This window comes from Ochotona curzoniae, unplaced genomic scaffold (assembly GCF_017591425.1).
Source record: "Ochotona curzoniae isolate NIBS_2020 unplaced genomic scaffold, NIBS_Ocur_1.0 contig_883, whole genome shotgun sequence".
In the NCBI taxonomy this organism is placed as follows: Eukaryota; Metazoa; Chordata; class Mammalia; order Lagomorpha; family Ochotonidae; genus Ochotona; species Ochotona curzoniae.
This window is the reverse complement of record NW_024466599.1, coordinates 17,314,318-17,335,668: the sequence shown is the minus strand read 5'-3', so window position 1 is coordinate 17,335,668 and position 21,351 is coordinate 17,314,318. Positions and strand designations below refer to the sequence as shown.

The 21,351-nt window shown below is 45.6% G+C and overlaps 1 protein-coding gene across 1 annotated transcript in view; it reads left to right on the top strand.

The window, feature by feature from the left end:
• The window catches only part of DTNB (dystrobrevin beta), a 220,691-nt gene that overhangs the window by 116,579 nt on the left and 82,761 nt on the right, over positions 1 to 21,351 (top strand). Inside the window, exon 9 of the mRNA XM_040992931.1 lies at positions 1,073 to 1,197. Coding sequence (XP_040848865.1) covers positions 1,073 to 1,197 — 125 coding nt within the window. The remainder of the gene's footprint in view (positions 1 to 1,072; positions 1,198 to 21,351) is intronic.

The following is a 21,351-nucleotide window of genomic DNA, read 5'->3' as shown; positions in this document are numbered from 1 at the left end:
GTGCTCATTCCAGGCTGACTGCAGATGCCCAGGGCTCTGCCTCGCAGATATTCTGGGAACATTCTCATGTTCCGAGATGTGCCTTAGTTAATCTCGCAGCGTCTGTGAACTGCACACACCCAGCATTACTCTGGCCTTTGAGTCTTCATGGCCTACTGAAAAGTTCCCTTGACTGTGTTGTAGGAAATTTGATGCAAAACAGGGCATCAAAGTAAGATTTATTTAGGGAAACGGTCTTCTGCTATAGTAGCAGGAGGGGGTTCCAAGGAAGGAAAGTCCCCAGACCTGCCAAAGTCTCAGGAGGGAGACACAAGGAGGGAAAAAGAAAAAACTGGGGAAATGGTGTCTCCTATTCCCCATCTCAGGGGACTTATCCAAAGGACAAAAGGAAGAAAAGAAAGAGGGCCCAGCCAATAGTAAAGCGGCTAAAGTGGGCGCCAGTTCTAATCCTGGGAGCCCTGCTTCCCATCCAGCTCCCTGCTTGCAGCCTGGGAAAGCAGTCAAGGATGGTCCAAAGCCTTGGGACCCTGCACTCACATGGGAGACCCGGAAGAAGCTCCAGCCATTGTGGTCACTTGGGGAGTGAATCATTGGACTTCCTCTGTCTCTTCTCCTCTCTGTATATCTGCCTTCCCAATAAAAATAAATAAATATTTTTAAAAAAGAGAAAGGTTAAGAAATGGGGAGAAATACGATTTTATATTTTAAGAAGTAATTTCGCCAGGGACTATAAACTAATTGCCTACTATCCTATCTGACTCCTGACACAACAGGGAGGCATTGATTTTAACACTTAGGAAACTGAATGGGAGGCATCAAAAGAGCACTCTCCACAGCAAATGGAACCTGCAAGTATCCCGAAGGAAAGCCAGCCTTCCCTGCCGAGGGGGGTCACTTAAGTGGTGAGGGAAGAGCCAACCAAATGGCTCCGGGTGATCCTGGCCTCACCAAGTTGTCCACAGTGCAATGTGATCTGTGGTTGGAAAGATGTCTTCTCCAAGTTCTATCTGAAATTTGTGATTGTGCTGTGGAAGTGTTAATTCCCTGTGTCCTATTTTCTGCTTTGACACAGAAATCCCCTGCGAAGAAGCTGAGCCATGCAATTAGCAAGTCTTTGGGGTGCATGCCTACCCGAGAGCCATCACATCCCGTTTTTCCTGAGCAACCAGAGAAGCCACTAGACCTCGCTCATATAGTGTAAGTAGGAGCCTGTGTGTAGTTGCAAGGTGCACCAAAACGGGGGTAGGGCTGCCTGGCAGGCCCAGCCAAACACTGGAATATCGCCTCCCACAAACACTGAGCTTCTCCAGTTTTCCTCTCCTTCTTGGGGGACTTGGACTTGAGGTTTCACCTCTTCAAGTCACCATAAACACCTGCATGGAAACTGGACTCCTGCAGCCTTGGTCACACATGAATGCTGGCAGAGTCCTCAGTGGGCTGGGTTCAGTTCAGCCGGGCTGCCCTTCGTGCTTCTTGGGTTCTTCGCTTCAATCCATGACAGAGCGCTGTCTGTGGAGGCTTAAGTTAGTGTCCCTGACTTGGCCACGAGAAAAACTTGTGTCTGTGCTTTTCCCTCCACATCCATCCATATATCCATAGAAAAAGGGAAACCATCTCCTGCCATGGTGGCAGGATGTGGGGCTGCTAGGGCAAGGGAAGTGGGCAAGATGGAGGAGGACAGAGAGAGCTGGGAAAAGGGGCAGGGGCACACCTGGAGGCTCCTTTTATCCAACCCAGGTGAGCCTGGAAGGTGTGGGGGGCGTGGGGAATTGGTGGGGAGGGGCTGTGGGCGGGCCCCGAGGGATTGGTGACTGAGATGGTCAGGTGATTGGTAAGTGGGTGGGGATATGGAGAGGGACCACAGGAGATTAGGGTTGTGGTTCTCAGGCAAGATGCCATGACGTTACATCTCATTGGTGGACAACCAGAAGGGCACGGATTTTCCGAGCTTTGGGAAAAGGAAAGCAGGTACAAAATGGCTGAGGCCTTTTGAGGCAGTGTTTGTGTTACTCCTCACACTGTATGTCTGAGCTTGTATTTGTATTAAGTAAGGGGGAACCCGAGAGAGGAAGAGAGCTAAAAGGAAGGTAAGGAGGAGGAAAAATGTGAAAGTTAGGTTTCAGCCTTGGATGGATTTCTCACTCTGAATTCCTTGCTTATCTCAAATGGATGCTGCTGGCTGGGGCTGGGGGTCCCCTGGTCTCCATCGGATGCTTGGAAGTTTTGTTTACCTCCTTGGTGTGAGGCCACTGGACTGAACAAACTAGGGGTCAGCCTCCTTTGTAAAGCTGCATCCCAAGCCATCCCAGTTCTTTCCAGTTTTCCATAATCACCTTCCCATTTGGAAGTTGGTTCCTTTGTGATTTTAAACAAAATCCGTAAAATTCTCCTAGCTTCTTTCACTTTCCACTTTGCACTGAGAAAGTTGATAACCCTTGCCTCTTTTTCCTTCTGACTCCTGCCCCACCTGGCCCCCCATGCCATTGCTTCTGTCCAGTGAGAGCTGATAGTGTTTCTGTCCTGTCTGTGAGCGTGGCAGAGGCTCCTGAGCCTGGGCAGGAGTGCACTGTGAGGGCCGAAGGCTCTGATCCTCAGAAGGCCTGACTGCCTGCACACACTCCATCATTGCTGCTGTCCCCAGGGCTGTGTCCCTCCGTGCCTTGGCGTTCCAAAGGACGCTTCACCTGGTTCTTGTAATCCTTCCTCCTCTTCCTTCTCCTTCTTTTTCTTTTTCTTCTTTTTTGTTCTTTTCTGGTTTTGGTTAATATTTTTATATTACATTAAAAATTTTTTTCTCCATTTTTCTTTGGATTTTGAAAACATCCCTATTCACATTATGTCATTAACTTCCGGAATGCGTTTTTGTGTATGGTGTAGTTGAGACTACCCTCCTTTCTTTCTCTCTCTGTTTTTCTGTCTGCCTTTGAATAATCACTTCTCTCAGGGCCGCTTACTAGATAATGCATCATTTCCCATTGGCTTACAATGCCACCATTGTAAAAATGAATTTTCCAGATATGTATAAGCTGGTTCTGTTCCTCTATCTATCCCCAGGCCAGTAGCACACTATCTTAATTACCATGAAGCATTAAGTGATCTTTTCCAGAAGTGTCTTCTCTGTGCTTTACCCTTTGCACTGCCATATAAATTTTAGAGTCAGCTTGTTGAGTTCCTCATAAAATTTTGTCAAGATTCTGTTTGGAAATGCATCAAATCTGAAGATCAGATAGGGGAAATTTTGATGTCTTTACAATATGAAATCGTCCATCCCATGAGCATCTTTTCATTTGTTTGTATATTCTTTTCTGTGTGTAAGTAAAGTCTTGTAATTTCCCCCAGAAAGGTCTTGTATATGTTAGATTAATCCTTGAGTTGTTGCATTTTTCCCCCTACAGCTTTTTTTTTCCCTACAGCATTTTTGAGGTACAGTTTGTATGCAGTAAAATGCCTTGACTTTAAGTGTATGATAAGTTTTGATGGATATGCAATCATGCAATTGGAATCTTTTGAATTTTGTTTCTTAACAGGTTTTTTTGGGGGGAGGGGGCAGCTGGTATATGGAAATACAGGTCATTTTGTAGTTTATTCCAGTATCTATTCATGTTGTTACTTGTTGGCTTATTCTAGTAACTTCTACTCAGATTATTGTTAGTTTTCTGTAAATAGTGATATCACCTGCAAAGAATGACAACTTTGGTTTCTTGTTTTTCCAGTCCACCTCTTGTAAAAGTGAATCATACTTGGGGGGACAGCTGGTTTTACTGTATTGGTGGAACCCCCAGTGTAATCCTGAATGGGAATGGCTCAGTAAGCACACTGAGTTAGTGCCAATCCTAAGAGAGTGTTTCTAGCTTTCACTTGAAAGGATTTGGTGTGGTTTTCTAGAAACTATCAAATTAAAGAGGTTCTCCTTTATTTTTTGTTCGCTAACAATGCTTTCTTTTTGTCACAAGACATTGAATTTTATCAAAGAACTCTTCTGTATTAATTGAGGTAATTTATGTTCTTTTAATGTTAATGTAATGAATTGCATTCATAGTTTTTAAGATTTATGTATTTTTAGTTGTAAGGCAGTTTTACAGAGAATGCGATACAAAAGTCTTGCATCCACTGGGTCACTCCCCAAATGGCTTCAACTGCCAGAACTGAGCCAATCTAAAGCCAAGAGCCTCTATTTGGGTCTTGTTGTGGGTGCAGAGGCTCAAGCAGCTGAGCCATCCTTTGCTGCTTTCCCAGGCATAAATAGGGAGCAGGATAGGAAGTGGAGCAGTCAGGACTCAAAGTTGCACCTATATGGATGCCAGCACTGCAAGGCAGAGAATTAACCTATTAAGCCACCATGGCAGCCCCTATATAAGTGTTTTTTAAAGATTTATTTATATGGGGCTCAGCACAGTAACCTAGTGGCTAAAGTCCTCATCTTAAATGCACCTGGATCCCATATGGGCACCGGTTCTAATCCCAGCTGCGCCACTTTCCTTCTAGCTCCCTGCTTGTGGCCTGAAAAGTAGAGGACAGCCTAAAGCCTTGGAATCCTGCACCCACGTGGGAGAACTGGAAGAGGCTCCTGCTCCTGGCTTCGATTGGCTCAGCTCTGGCTGTTGAGGGCACTTGGGGAGTGAACCAGCGAAAGGAAGATCTTTCTCTATCTCTCCTCACTCTGTATATCTGACTTTCCAATAAAAATAAATAAATCTTAAAAATATATATATTTATGTGAAAGTCACAGTGACAATTAAGGGAAAGAAACACACAGAAGAGATGTTCCATCCTCTAGTTCACTCCCCAAGTACCCAAGATGGCCAGGGCTGAGCCAGGTTGAAGCCAGAAGCCAGGAGCGCTATCCTGGTCTCCCAGGTGGGTAGGTCTCTGCGGCAGCTTTTCCACGTCAGCAGCTGCGAAAGCCAACCTGCATGGGATACTGGTGTTGCAAATGGTGACTTAACGTACTATGCTACAGCGTAGGCCCCTGCTCGTTCGTATCTGTTTGTTTAAGCCACCCTTAAATTCCTGGAAAAAGTCTAAATTGGCCCATTCTTTTAATTCACTGTTGGATCGTGTATGCTAATGTTTTGTTTAGATTTCAGCTATGTTTATGAGTGAAAATGGCCTTTAATTTCCCTTGGTTTCTTGTGTTTGTAACTGCCTGGTTAGCCGAACTCAAAAAGCTAGGGAGCATTCTAGGCTTTTAAATATTTTTAGAATACAATCAAAATTGCCGTCACTGTCCTAAATTTGTTGATGAAACTTACCAGTGAAGCCATGTGTGGCCAAACTTTTCTTTTTAAAACAATTAGAAGACTATTTTCCTTTTGGGTTGTATTTGCAAGAATTTAGCAATTTAATCTACATTTTTTTAAGTTATTGGCACAAAGTTCATACTCTTCCAGGCCTATAACACTTCTGTGTATGCTAACGTCCCTGTTTTCTTTTTCTCTCCCTCCCCCCTAAGATTTATTTATTTGGAAGACAGTATACTAGAGAGAGGGATTAGCAAGATCGTTCCCTAAAAGGTTTACAGCAGCTGGATTTGAGTCTGATGAAAGCCAGCAGCCAGGAACTCCATCTTAGTCTTCCACGTGGGTGGCAGGGACCCCAGTACCTGGACCCCTTCTGCTGCTACCTTCCCAGGCACATGAGCAGGGAGCTGGATTATAGAGAGAGCGGCCAGGACTCAAAATTCCTACTCTGATGTGGGATGCTGGCTTTGCAAGGGGCAGCTTAATTCGCTGTGCCACAATGCCTTAATGTGCCTTGTCATTGCACGCTTACATGCTCTGTATTTCTCTCTCTCTGTATCCTTCGCAAATCTTGCCTTAGGTTTGTCAAATATATCTGGTTTCAAATATATCTGGAGAATCAAGCTTTGGTTTTAATACTCTTTAATTGGATGTAATGTTTTTTAATTTCATGTATTTATACCCTTTGTAGTTTCTTTTTCTTAGTTTCTTTGATTTATTTTGCTACTATTTTCTTAACTTCTTTAAAGGCGTGGTTCGTATACTCAATTTAGCTTTTTTGGTGGTTTTGGTTTTTTCCTAGTATGAGCATTTAAGACTATAAATTCCTCTAAGTACTACTTAGGCTGGCTTAGTTATGTAACTGTTACTATCATTGTTTAATTCTAGTGCTTTCTCAGTTCTGTCATGCTTTCTTTAAGAGCTATGCTTTGGTAATTTCCAAGCATATAGGGTTTTTTCATTGCCTTTTATTATTAGCATCTAGCTTAACTTTGTTTTGGTGAAGAATCGTCGGTATCCACCCTTTGAAATGTGTTCAGATGTTTGTTGCCTAGTTAAATTCAAGTTTGTATTATATAAGCTTGAAAGCAATGTTTTTCCTCTCGTTGGTGGGTACAGAGTTCTTTCTTTATTTACTTGAAAAGCAGAATGTCAGAGACAAGAAGAGACAGACAGAAAGAGATATTCCATCTGTTGGTTCACTCCAAGGATCGTCACAATAGCTAGAGCTGAGCTTGGCCGAAGCCAGGAGCCAGGAACTCCATTCAGCTCTACCATGTGGATGCCAGGGGCCCAATGTCCAGGCCATCTTTCACAGCTTCCCTAAATGTAAAATAGGGAGCTAGATTGGAAGCAGAGCAACCAGGACTTGAACTGGAGCTCTAATATGGGTTCCCATTATCTCAGGCAGCAACTTAACCAGCTTTGCCACAGTACCAGCCACCAAGAGTACAGAATTCCATAATGAATGAATGTATGTTTCTTAAGTCAAAGTTGCTAATTATTTTACTGAAATCTTTTATAGCCCTTCTTGTTCACAATTATACATACTTCAGTAGTATCTAGGTCCTGTATTCTCATGTAGTGATCTCTTTATCCCTAATAGTTGCAATTACTTCTGTCTGTTTTACCTGTTAGTATCATTTTTCAGTATCTTCTGGTAGCTGAGTGTCTCATTTAGCTTTTCACTTTGCTTTCATCTTTTCTTCAGAAAAGCTTTTCTTTATCATTTGTAAGCTAAAAATTTTTAAGCTTAGTTTATGTACTTAAGAGGATATTGAAAGGACAGAAGCAGATTTCTCACTGCTGGTTCACCTTGCACTCCACAGGCCTGCAGCGGCCAGGGTTAGGTCTGGCTAAAGCTCGTAGCTGGGAGCCCAGTCCAGGTCATCTCTGTGGTTGTCGGGGACCTTAGCACTTGATCCTTCACCTGCTGCCTCCCTGGCCATGCACTGGCAGGAAGCTGGAGTTTGGGAGAGGAGCCAGGATTCAAACCTAGCCACTCTGATGTGAGGTTGGGAATCTGTCAGACGACTTACTCTGCCAAGCAAATCCTGCCTCTGAATTTCTAAAATCTAACCTGCTAACTTGTCTTTTAATTGATGCATTTAGTCCAGTTAAGTATATTATTATTTTTTTTATTATTATTATTATTATTACTATGGCTTCAGGGTTATTGTTATATTTAATCACTTGTGTTACTGTACCATTTTCTTTTGTGCTACTTATACTAAAAAAAAAATCCCCCATATTTGTATGTCCCATTCTCTTCCCTAAAGTCTTATTATAGATGTCTTTATTCGTACATGTCCTTGGAAAGTAGGTACTGTCTCATATGACCTTTTGTAAGTTTCTCACAATGGAGAACACCTCTCCTGCCCGTGGACACCTCACTTGCCTGCAGAACTCTACCTGCCCACACACTGCTGCAGCAAAAATCACTGCATCCGCCTTGGATGTGGGAAGGGCTTCCTCTGCCCCTTCGCCACGGTTATGGAATCAAAGGTCATATGTGTCCTGACCAGCAGAAGTGTGTTGGGTAATCTGCTTCTTCAGTGTAGCCTTCAGTCTCCTCTCTTCATTGCCAATGAAGTGCCTCAGCCCAAACCTCCCTTTCCCCGATGTCCTAAGCCTTTCTGACAGGCTTGACTGGGGTGTCCTAGGCTGGGAGTGAACTAGAGTAGCTGGGGTTCCAACCAGCACCCGCAACAGGAGATGGGAATCCTGGCACTGCGTACCTGCAAGTCATCTCTCAAAGGGCCCAGTTTTGTCTTTGATGATTTCTTTCTTTTTTAAAGATTTATTTATTTATTGGAAAGTCAGATGTACAGAGAGGAGGAGAGACAGAGAAGAAGATCCGTCCAATGATTCACTCCCCAAGTGAGCACAATGGCCGGTCCTGTGCTGATCTGAAGCCAGGATCTAGGAACTTCTTCTGGATCTCCCACATGGGAGCAGGGTCCCAAGGCTTTGGGCTGTCCTTGACTGCTTCCCCAGGCCACAAGCAGGGAGCTGGAAGGGAAGTGGAGCTGCCGGGATTAGAACTGGCACCCATATGGGATCCCGGGCATTCAAGGCGAGGACTTTAACCGCTGGGCCACACCGCTGGGCCCTTTGATGATTTCTTATTGGCTGTATTATATGGGGCCAGGTAAGGACCTCCTAAACACATCTGGAATAGTTTTACTTGGGGGAGTAGCCCCTTGGAGTGTGGCTGTTTCCTCAGTGTGTGCCTGTGACACTGGCTTGGTCTAAATAATAGAAAGGTAGGGCCTGCTTACGGTTTATGAGAATGGCTTGATGAGTGGTGTCACAGTGTCTGACCAATCCCAGGCTTGCTTGTAGTATCCCAAAGAGCTGGCCTGCCCACTGCAGTGCACAGGGAAGCAATGCACGTGCCACATCCATCTGACAAGATGGCTTGATCTCACTGGCCGGGTGAAGGAAGGCTTTGGGGAAGAATGATGTTGACAGGAAGTGTGCCTGTGATACTAGTTTTGTCTAAATAATAGAAAGGTAGGGTCTCCTTAAGGTTTATGTGAATGGCAGCCAGGAGACGGGTAGCACTGAGCTTGGGCAGGGGGTGGGAGAAGCACTTAGGCAGGGCTGCCAGGGTGGGCCAGCCATGCCACAGGGTGTCCAACCTCCTCCTAACTGCTGAAGTGTGGACAGGGCAGGGCCTGCAGGAGTGTCAGTGTTCACAAGTCAGGTCTTACTGTCACTGCATGCCCAGAAGTGAGATGCAAGCCTCACTAGGAACCGGGGTCAGAATGGAAGCTGAGTAGCAGAAAACGTACATGGTGACGGGGTGGGGTTCGGTTCCCGCCTTCAGGGATTTAGCACTGAAAAGTGGCTGACATTCACCCGGGGACCTGCCATGCTCCACAGCAGGAACCTCAGTGAATGTTGACCTGTCACCAAGACGAAGGACTGAGTGATAGAGCCCAAGGCTACCCAGGCACAGAGCCAGGGCCATGCTCGAGTCAGCACCCCCAAACCCACACCCAGACCTGAGGTGCAGTTTGCAAACACACAAGCACACTCGGAACCATCTCTTGCATATGAGCCTATGAAGTGTCTTTGAACCCAGGGTTAACCTCAGACTGGGGAAAGCCCTGAACACTGAGGGACCTTCGTTTGGTTTTCTCTCTGGAGTGATGGCAACAGGACCTTCCTTTGTTATCTCAGAGCTGCTGAAACTGCTGCTACGAGGTGTTAGGATGCTGTAAACCACTTAAAACTTGCCTTTCATGCTACTGACTTCCCAGGTTCTGAATGATTGATGATAAACACAAATGAATGATTGGTGACAAACATAATTTGCATGATGATAAACACAAATGAATGATTGATGATAAACATAGTTTGCATGACCAAGTATCTCCACCCACTTTCAGGGTTTTGCAATGGTTTTGTCCCAGGGAAAGTCATCCACGTCACAGCCCTGAATTTTCCCAGAGCCTCCGCTAGATGGCAGGCGCCTTTCCTTTGCTTCCTTCTGGGAAGGGCAGAGAAGACGGAGTAAACAAAACCTGCCAAATCAGGCTTGCCTTTGAGAAAAAAACCGATTCACTTAGCAACACTCCAGCATCCCTTCCTTCTGTGTCTCCAAGAAACCAGTTGCTTCTTTTGGTCAAAACATTTACATGCCATTTCCCATAGACTTTCTCCTATTTCAAGTTCAAGCAGTTTGCCATTGCTTAGGACTTAATTATCTAACCACATAGTCCTTACGCCTAATTTCTTTAATGAGCAGTTAGTCACCATTGCATTTCAGTTTGTGGTCATTTATGAGAGAAAGCAAAGCTTCCCCAGGTTGGCTTGTAACATGTATATTCTTACCTTTCAGTGTCCCACCAGACACACCGGGGCTTCTCCTGTTCTTTTCACAGGGGTTGGAAAACCACACCCTGCAGGCTCAAGCCAGCCTATCACCTGGTTTTGAATGGCTATGATCTAAGAATGGTTTTTGTTATTTTTGAATGGTAGAAGATAAATAAAAAGAAGGATATAGGGCCATGATATAGCAGGCTAAGCCTCCACCTGCAGTGCTGGTATCCCCACATGGATGCTGGTTTGAGTCCCAGCTGTTTCACTTCCCATCCAGCTCCCTGCTTGTAGCCTGGGAGAGCAGTGGAGAGTGGCTAAAGTCCTTGGAACCCTGCACCCATGTGGGAGACCTATAGGAAGCTCCTGGCTCCTGGCTTTGGATCAGCTCAGCTCTGGCCATTATGCCATTTGGAGAGTGAACCAGCAGGTGGAAGATCTCTCTCTATCAGAGCTCTCTCTCATTTTCCCCCTCCCTTCCTCCCTCTCTCCTTTCTCTGTTGTTCTTTCTTTGTAATTCTACCTTTCAAATAAAAATTAAGCCAATCTTTTTTTAAAGATTTATTTATTTATTTTTTTTGTAAATGTACAGAGAGGAGAGATAGAGAGGAAGATATTCAATCCGTTGGTTCACTCCCCAAGTGGCCGCCATGGCTTGAGCTGAGTCAATCTGAAGTCAGGAGCTTCCTCACGGTCTCCCACGGCGGTTCAGGGTCGCAAGGCCTTGGTTCTTGACTGCCTTCCCAGGCCACAAGCACGGAGCTAGATGGGAAGTGAGGTTGCCAGGATTAGATCCAGCACCCATATAGAATCCTAATGATTTCAAGGTGAGGATCTTAGCCACTAGGCTACCGTGCTGGGCCCTTTAGAATTTTTTGAAGATTTAGTTTAAACAAATCTTTACAAAAGAAAGCATGATAATACTTAGTGAAGTAAAAAGTACACGGAATTTAAAATGTCACTGCCCATGAACAAATTTTGACCTGGCTGGGACCACACTCACTCATGAGCCTGTTTGTGTGGTTGCTTTAGGGCTACGGGGACAGAGTTGGGTTGTTGAGACAGAGGCTATATGAACCCTAAAGCCTAGAATTTTTAGTATCTGGCCTTTGTCAGACAAAATCTGTGGGACTTCTTAAAAAGTGATGGTGAGCCTGATGTTAAAAAATGGCTTTTGTAACAAGGGCACTTGTGGCAAATTATCCTAAACCAAACTCATTGCTTGATGCCTGCAATTTTTATTGTTTTTTAAATAAGCAACATTTGGTTTTCATTTTCACAGTTATTAACTGGCCTCATTATATTCCCAAACATATTGTTATATGTCACATAATTTATAATATTGATAAGTTGGCCTGTGTCAAAACCAGGGCCTTCCACAAATATTTAATTATTTGAAAGACAGAGAAATTGAGAAAAAGAGATACACAGCGAGATTCCCTTTCCTGGTTCGTTCCGCACCTGCCTGCAGAGGGTGAGGTTGGGCCAGGGATGAAGCTGGCATCGTAAAGCTCAGTCTGGGTCTCCCCATGCCTGGCCATGCCCGCTGCCTCCCAGCGTCTGCAGTGGCAGGCTGCAGGGATGGGAAGCAGAGCTGGGACATGGGTGTGGGCACTCGTCCACACACCCAGCATTTCCCTGGAAGGCCTGAAGCCCGCCTGTGCCCGGGTTTACTGAATACGTAGTGTGAGTTCATCTGTAGAGTCCCCTTGGAGGACATTGGCTAGCTAGCACTTTTCTCTTGGATCGCAAAGTGCAGTTGTAGTCTCCTGAGAGGACTCTCAACTCCTTACGGGGCTCTTGATCTCCGTGAAGACTGATCCTGCTTGGAAGGTTGTAATCTGGGGCTGTTTGGGGCAGGTAAGCATCACATCTTGATTCTTAACTCCATCATGCTGCATTGTGCTGTCACAATGTGAAAAGCAAAATAAAGCAGAAGCCTGCCCTTGGAGGTGTGATGTCCTTATCACCGGGCCATCGTGCACCTGAAATGTCCAGTCTGTGGACTCTGACCCCATAGGAGAGGAATAGCCATTGTTTATTCTCCCAGCTACACAGCCGAGAGCTGTGGGGCTGCTAGGTCACTGCGTGTTGGGGATAGCCATTCACATCTTGTCCCTGGCTTTGGTGATTTTGAAACATGCTTATCTAGGGCCCAGTATGGTAGCCTAGCAGCTCAAGTCCTCACCTCACACGTGCCAGGATCCCATATGGGTGTAGATTATAATCTCAGCAACCCTGCTTTCCATCCAGCTCCCTGCCTGTGGACTGGGAAAGCAGTTGAGGATGGCCCAAAGCCTCGGGACCCCGCATCTGCGTGGGAGACCCACAAGAACCTGCAGGCTCCTGGCTTTGGATCGGCACAGCTCCGGCTGTTGCGGTTACTTTGGGGAGTGAATCATCAAATGGAAGATCTTCCTTTTTGTCTCTCCTCTCCTCTGTGTATCTGACTTTACAATAAAAAAATATAGAGATAAAATTTAAAAAAAAAAAAAAAAACAGAAAAGAAACACGCTTATCCAGGGAGTTTCCTCTACCGAAAAGAAGGATGGTGCAAAGAGGGCCGTGCCTCATCTGACATGGTCCTCAAAACAGTAAGATTTTCAGCTGACTCTCAGCATGGGGTCGGGGAAGCAGGGAAGGGCAGTACTGCATACCCTCACTCACCCATCCATCAGGGTCCAAATGTGTGATTTCCGTGTGTGTGTGTGAGAGAGAGAGAGAGGGTCATGAGAACCGTATGTGTGATGGTGAGGATGAATTAGGGAAAGGCAGTGTGACTTGAGTATGACCGAGCATAGCCCCATTCCTGGGGGTGGGGACAGGGGGCATGACTGACACCTGGCTGTGACCCTGCCTGTGCTGTGGGGCTCTCTCCCTACACACCCTTGCATTGCCACAGAGCACTCAGCTTGTGAACTCAGACTCTCCCACACCCAGATCATCCTCCCTTGGTTTTCTTTCATTTTGTTCTTATTTTTTTCCCAGTGAAAACATGTATCTTCAACCTTACCTTCATGACCATCTTTCAGAGTCCCATTCAGTAACATTGGTTCACATCTCCAGCTTCTGAGATGCTGTGCACATTGGCCTGTGCTGTCCTCTCTCCTTATTGCCCCCACCCATGGCGACCCCTACCCTTCCTTGCACTTCTGTAGCCTCAGTGACTCCAGATACCTCCTAGGAGAGGAACTGTGCGGTGTGTGTGTGTAGGTGTGTGTGTTGTGTGTGTGCTGTGACCGGCTTATTTTCACATAGCACGAGGTCCCCAAGATCCAGGCATGCTGTGGGTAGCATATGGCAAGAACTTCGCTCTTAAGGCCAAGTACTGCTCCGTGATGTGGATGTCAGATTTCTCCTTCTGTTTGTTCATCTGACAGCCATGCAGGTTGGGCCTACTTTCTGTCCTTGACTGCCGGGGGCCGTGCACGAATGTCTCTGGAAGTATCTATCCTCACTCCTTTGTTGGCCTGCTGGGGAGCAGGGCTACTTCCATTCTGCTTGTGACTCCTTGAGGAGCTTCCACCCTGTTGTCCACAGGCCAGGACGCAAGGAGAGGCTCTCCTTTCTCTAAATCCTTACCAGCACTTGTTGCTTTACTCTGTTTTGTGCTTAAATAGCCATTATAACCCGTGTAAAGTAATATTATGCATTCCATTTATCTTTCCTTTCTCTTTTTGGCAGTTTTATTGAGGTCTGACTTATGTACCATAAAATTCAGTCATTTTTATTAAGTTTACATGGTTTTGTCACCACTGCCACCATCCAGTTTCAGAATATTACCATCCTCCAAAAAGCAGTTCCTTCCTGTCCCTGTGTGGTCAGCCCCAGCACCGTCTGCAGTCCCAACACTCTGAGCAATCCACACTCCCTTCCTTACCCACAGCGGATTCCTTCCAAGACCCCAGTGGGTACAGGGAGCCATGGGTGGTACCGGGCCCTGCACCTGCTGCATGTTCACGGTACACACAGACCCAAGGGGGAGCCTACCTCGCACATCAGGCACCAGAGAGGGCTGCAACAATAGCTGGTAATAGCACAACATCAGTGCTAGGTCATGATGAAAGGTATTTGGGACTGACTTACTCCTGGAATTCTCCAGTTGATGTTTTCAGACTATGGGTAACAAAACCATGGGAAGCAACACTGCATGGAAGGGGAGGTAGAGGAGGGACCATGGTACTTCTTCCTATTTCTGTAGTTTTGCTTTTTCTAGAGATTTCACATAAATGGAATCATATAACCCATGTTTTTTTCTAGCTTCTTTATTTAGCAGGCTGTTCGTTTTATCGATGTTGTTGCAAGTGAAAAGAGGTGGTTTCTTTTTTATACTAAACATATTCTGCTATATGAATGAACTGTTTTGTTTAGCCATTCGCCAATGGATAGACGTTTGTCTGACTTCCAGGTTTTTTTTTTTCCCCTAAAGATTTATTTGTTTATTTTTATTTGAAAGGCAGATTCACAGAGACAGGAGAGAGAGATCATCCATCCACTGGTTCCAAATGGCTGCAAGGGCCAGAGCTGGATCAGTCCAAAGCTAGAAGCTTGGAGCTTCTTCCAGGTTTCCCACACGGGTGCAGGGGCCAAGGACTTAGGCCATCTTCTGTTGCTTTTCCCAGGGCATGAGCAAGGAGCTGCATCAGAATTAGGAACCAGGACGCAAACGAGCACTATATAGGATGCCGACAATGCGGGTGGAGACTTAGTGTGCTACACCACTGCACTGGCCCTCCAGGGTTTTGCTTTAATGAATGAGAGTGCTATGAACATGCCTGTCTTTTGTAAACATAAGTTTTTATCTCTTCCTCACTAGCTGTCTGGAAGAATTTTTGGGTTATGGCAAGATAGCTATATATTTAATTTTCTTAAAAATTAGCAAACTTTTTTTTTGAAAGTGATCTTGCTGTGTTACATTTCCACCAACAATACAAAAGAGTTTGAGTTTTTCCACATTCTCGCCAATACTTGGCATATTGTTTGGGATTATAGCCATGCTAGTTTGTGACTATTTGTATCTTACTGTGGTGATACGTTTTTTTATTTGTTCTGTTCGTTTCTTAAGATTTACTTATTGGAGGCCCAGTGCAGTGGCCTAGCAGCTAAAATCCTTGCCTTGAACGCGCCGGGATCCCATATGGGCGCTGGTTCTAATCCCAGCAGCCCTGCTTCCCAACCAGTTCTCTGCTTGTGGCCTGGGAAAGCAGTCGAAAATGGCCCAAAGCCTTGGAACCCTGCATCCATGTGGGATACATGGAAGAAGCACCTGGCTCCTGGCTTCGAATCAGCTCAGTTCCAGCCGTTGCAGCTACTTGGGGAGTGACTCAGCGGACAGAAGATCCTCCTCTGTCTCTCCTCCTCTCTGCAGCTTACCTGAGATTGCAGCATTGGACCGCATTTGGCCTGGTGGTCCTGGCACTGGTTAAGCTGTAGGCATCTCACATCAGAGTCCATGGCTTCAGTCTCAATGTACTCTCCAACTTCTCACTGATGAGACCCTGGCCTGCAGTGGTGATGGCTCCAGTTAATTAGGTCTCCTACTGCCTGTGTGGGAGACCTGTTCTCAGTTTCTGGCTCTGGCCTGGCCCAGCCTGGCATTTGGGAAGTAATTCAGTTGATAAGACCTCTCTGTATCTGTCTCTATGCCTCTCAAAAAATGAATCAAATGTAAAAGGAAAAAGCATCACCAGTTCTGCGGCCTCTTCCCTTGCTGCATCACATATTCTTTTTTCATCTTTGTGTCTAATCCCTGCTTGGAAGACAATGACTTGGTCTCATATTTCTGGGATTAATGAGTCTACAAATAGGCGGACACTTCACAAAGTTGATGGGAAGTGAAACTCCAAGGTCAGGTTTGTGGTGCGGTGACACCCAGGTCCCACTCTCTTAGATTGCCTGGATCCAAGCCCTGCCTCCTCTCCTGGTTTCCAGCTTCCTACTCATGCACACACCTTGGGAGGCAACAGGCGAGAGCTCAAGTCCCTGGGTTTCTGTCACCCCCATGGGACGCCCAACTTGAGTTCCCACTCCCGGTTTCACCTTGACCCAGCCCTGCAATGGCAAACGTGTGGAAATGGGAGATTCTCTCTCTCTCTCTCTTTCTCTCTCAAATTGAAGAAAAATAAGATGTATTTTTATGAATGGATTTTAAAATGTTTGCACCTAAATAAATTTAATCTTATCAGTTCATTTCCACACACCTTTTTAACATCTGCACCCCAGACTAGACTTGTTCTTATTTATGAACGTGTGTGAATACATGTGTATGTATGTGTGCTCATGCCTTAGTGTTCACAGGGATCGTCGTGAAGGACTCAGGCTGCTGTCACAAAGGACACCCGTATGTCAGGATGAAGGCTTTTCTGTTAGATTTTTTTCAGTATTAGGGCTAATAATATAAAAATCTAGACTGTGCAGTTTATTATAATTATTTTTTTAAATCCTTGTAAAATGGTCATCCTGGATAATGGGAGAAATCCGCTTCTTTTTGAGCTTTATTTGTTGTCCAAAACTCAGTTATACTTGTAGCATAATTTCATGCCAGCCTCAAGCCTCACAATTGTGTTTCACTGAGAGGAGAATTTCTTGATAGGATATGTCTACTGGTTATAATTTAGAGTGATCTGAAATTAGCACCTCTTCTTGAAAGTCTTTTTATTGTATCATTTTGTTTGTTCGTTTGTTTGTTTTTAAAGATTTATTTTTATTGGGCCCGGCGCGGTAGCGCAAGTGGTTAAGTCCTCGCCTTGCACACCCGGGATCCCATATGGGCGTTGGTTCTATCCCGGCGGCCCTGCTTCCCTTCCAGCTCCCTGCCTGTGGCCCGGGAAAGCAGTCAGTCGAGAAAGCCCAAAGCTTTGGGACCCTGCACCCGCGTGGGAGACCCGGAAGAGTCTCCTGGCTTCGGATCGGCATGGCATTGACCGTTGTGCTCACTTGGGGAATGAATCATCGGACGGAAGATCTTCCTCTCTGTTTCTCTTCCTCTCTGTATATCAGCCTTTCCGATAAAAAAAAATAATAAAAATAAATCTTAAAAAAAAAGATTTTTATTTTTATTTATTGGAAAGGCGGATATACAGAGAGGAGGAGAAACAGAGAGGAAGATCTTCCGTCCGATGATTCACTCCCCAAGTGAGCACAATGGTCAATGCCATGCCAATCCGAAGCCAGGATCCAGAAACCTCTTCCGGGCATCCCACATGGGTGCAGGGTCCCGAAGGCTTTGGGCCATCCTTGACTGCTTTCCCAGGCCACAAGCAGGGAGCTGGATGGGAAGTAGAACTGCCAGGATTAGAACCAGCGCCCATATGAGATCCCAGCTCATTTAAGATGAGGACTTTAGATATTAGGCCACACTGCCAGGCCCCTGTTTTGTTTTTCTTCAAGATTTATCTATTTTACTTGAAGGAGTTACAGAGAGAGAAGGAAAGAGATCTTTCATTCAAAGCTGGGCCTGTCCAACGCCAGGAGTTGGGAACTTCTTCCAGGTCTCAGGACTTGAGTCATCCTCTACTGCTTTCCCAGCATGTAGCAGGGAGCTGGATGGAAAGTGGTACAGCTGAGGCTTGAGCCAGTGCCAGTGTGGGATGCTGACACCACTGGAGGGAGACAAGACAGCTATGCCACTGCACCAGCCCCACAGCCTCAATACCAACAATTTATTTATTTTCTTTTTTTTTTTTGAAATTTTAAAGTTGGTTTATTAAATTCAATGATGAAGGCCATCAGAAGAATATTCTCCTGAAAATTATTTTTTCTTAGAAAAAAAAAAAAGGAAAAGCAAAACCCTTTCAGCTAAACTACGGATGCTGTGGAGTCAGGCTCTCTGCCGAAGGGGCCTGTCCGTTAGCCAGTGAGTCGCTCCCTGGGTCAGCAGGATTGTCACAGCCATCATTGTTCAGCTCCACATCATCCGTTTCCTGCAACAAACTCTCCCCTCCTTCCATGTGGCTTCCGGCATCCTCCGAGAACTGCATTTCATGTGTCCACATTACCATCTGTTTCAAACAGTTGTTTCTCACTTAATGTATTTTTTTCTGCTTGCTCTTCTTTCATCAATTTCTTTTTAGTTTCCAAGAGTTCTGCATCAAATTTGGCCTTCCAATTTAAGAAATTCTCAGTTGCAATAATTGTACATGGAGTACTTCCCTTTAGCTTCTTGGGTTTCTCTTTTTGCCTCTTTTCTCTGTTTACTTCTAGGTAAATCCGGCATCCAGTTGATCACCAAAAGAGAATTCATAGAGTTTCTGCATAGATTTATTGAGACGAATACTTAATATCTTCTCTTTAAGAAATTAATTTAACTCTTACTGGTGTTATTGGTGTGAACTACGCTGTTCAGAAAGCTTAAACATGTTAAAGTGTTATCAAATGGAAGGATTAAAAAGGCACTCCCCAAATTGAACCACCATGATTAATTTAGGAAATAAAGCCAGTAAATCAACATTTTTTTTTAAGATTTATTTTATTTTTTTATTGCAAAGTCAGATATACAAAAAGGAAGAGACACAGAAAGATGTTTGTCCATTGATTTACTCCGCAAGTGACTACAACTGCCAGAGCTGAGCCGATCCGAAGTCAGAAGCCTGGAACTTCCTCCAGGTCTCACATATGAGTGCAGGGTCGCAGGGCTTTGGGCTGTCCTCAACTGCTTTCCCAGGCCACAAGCAGGGAGTTGGATGGGAAGCAGGGCCACTGGGATTAGAACCGGTGCCCAAATGGAATCCTGGTGGGTGCAAGGCGAGGCCTTTAGCTGCTCAGCCACGATTCCGAGCCCTCAACATTATTGGAAAGGCAGATATACACAAAGGAGGAGAAACAGAGAGGAAGATCTTCTGTCTGATGATTCACTCCCCAAGTGACCGCAGTGACTGGAACTGAGCCAATCTGAAGCCAGGAACCAGGAGCTCTTCTGGGTCTTCCACGTGGGTGCAGGGTCCCAGTTCTCTGGGCTGTCCTTGACTGCCTTCCCAGGCCTCAAGCAGGGAGCTGGATGGGAAGAAGGGTTGCCAGGATTAGAACCAGCGACCACATGGGATCCTGGGGCCTGCAAGGCAAGGACTTTAACCACTGTGCTATCTTGCCGGGCCCAATAATTAAATTCAAAGCGGTTTTTAAATTGTTGTTATTTGCAGACAATGTGATTCTGTATATTGAAAAATTAAGGAATCTATAAAAGAACCTAGTGGAATTATCAGGTGAAATTATCAGTATTCAGGATGTAGGTCAACATCCAAAAACTTGATGATGTTTCTATACATTGTCAACAATTAGAAGATAGAAATCAGTGCCACTTATAGTAGTATAAACACCACAGGAATAAACATAATAAACTAAATGCAAGACCTATAAACTAAAAGCTATAAAATGCTGTTGAAAGGAATTTTAATACTGCACAAAGGAGGAGCTGAGCCATGTCCCTAAGTCAGAAGGCTAGCTGTGTATCCAGCGTGTTTGGTGCCTGTAATGAGTCATGTTTAACATTTCTCTCCTCCTGTCAAAATTATTGTTGGTAATTATCATGAAATGAGGCAAGTAATCTCTGATTTTTAATCTGTATTATTTCCTTGTTAGTCTTTTCGTTGTTTACCATTCAATCATGTAGCAAATATTTGTTGTACTTAATATATTCAAAGCAACATTGGGGGAGCGCAAGGTGTGGGAGATAAAATCTTGCTCTCACAGGGAGACCAGTGTGAATCCAACTGAATAAATATCGAGAATGCTAGAAAGCACCAAGTGCTGTAGAGGATAACGGAACAGGGGGAAAGAGGGATGGGAAATCCTGCCGGGGGCGGGGGTGCCTCGGGCCTTGGTGAAAAGCTCCAAATGTAGCCTAAATTTGGCAGTGGGGTGACCCCTTGGGGTGTGCGGAGCAAGGGCATTCCTGGCAGAGGGAGCAGGCTGTGCCAAGGCCCTGCAGCTGGGACATGCCTGGCATATTGAGGCCATTCAGCAAGCGAGTAGCCGCAGGAATCAGAGATGCTGCACAGGAAAGAAGGAGCAGGTTGCCTGGGCGGCCTCAGAGGAGCGTTCTAGAGGAGATGAGAATGTGCTAGGATGGTTTTGACTGCACGGGCTTTCATTTTAAGTGTGTGCGCGCCTTCTGGCTGCTGCAGAGATGAGACGGAAGAGGGTCAGGATGGAAGGACAGAGGCCAGCCAGCCAGCCAGGAGCTACTGAGGAAACACGGGTGCGAGGTAACCCCAAGTGAACTCAGTGGATGGCAGCAGAGGTCATGGGAACTGACCACGATGCAATTACAGGGTGCCTTAAGCCAACAGGATCTGCTGCCCGATTGGTTGTGGGTGGAGTGGGAGAGATAGAGAAGGCAAATTGGCCTGAACAGGTGGAAGGGTGGAGCATGACTGTGGAAGTGAGCACTAGGATCCCAGTGGAGGCTGGGTGGCCCGCTTTACCTGTGGCCTGGTCCTCTGAGATTCCCGTCCCCTGCAGTGCAGTAAGATGAGATGGGAGTGAATATTTAGTGTAGCAGGTAAGACATGCACAGTCTGCACTGGAACACTTGGGGTTGATTTCCCACGCTAGGACCTGATCCCAGCTTCCGGCTAACGTATGCCTTGGCAGGTGATGTTAATAGCTTAAGTGACTGAGCTTCTGCTACCTATAAGAGAGGCCTGGGTTGAGCTCCTGGCTCCTGGCTACAGCTCAGCCCAGTGCTGGCCGACGCTGACATTTAGGGAGTGAACTAGCAGGTAGGAATGAAAACTTGTGTACTCTCTCACTCTGTCTCCTCCCCACCCCCATGTGAGTGTGTGTGTCTCACTGCATCTCAAATAAGGAAAGTTTTCTGTTTTTTCTGGAAAATTACAGAAACAGATAACCCGTGAGTTTAAAATGGCATGATGAAGTCTTGTCACCATCCTGCTCCATCCAGCTGGGGACATGAATCTTCCCTCTGTGCTCGTTTTGCGGGCTGCACCTGCTACCCACTCATTGCCCTCTGTGATGCTGCTGCAGCCATCAGACTGACAGCCGTGGGGTCACATTGCTCATTTGTCCTGTTGTTTAATAATGGCGCCAAATGCTGGCACCAGGGCTCTGAAGCACTTCCTTTAAGTGAAAAGGTGACAGTTTTTTACCTGAAAGGGAAAGGAAAAAAATCGCATGCCGTAGTTGCCAGATCTTAGAAAGCCTGCCCATGAAAAATGTTATAAAGGAAAAATAGAGTTTTGTGATGATTTTGCTGTTGCACCTCAGGGCACCCCTGTTACAGGCACGGGCATGGGACATGCTCAGGTAAGGTGCAGTGGCCAGTGCA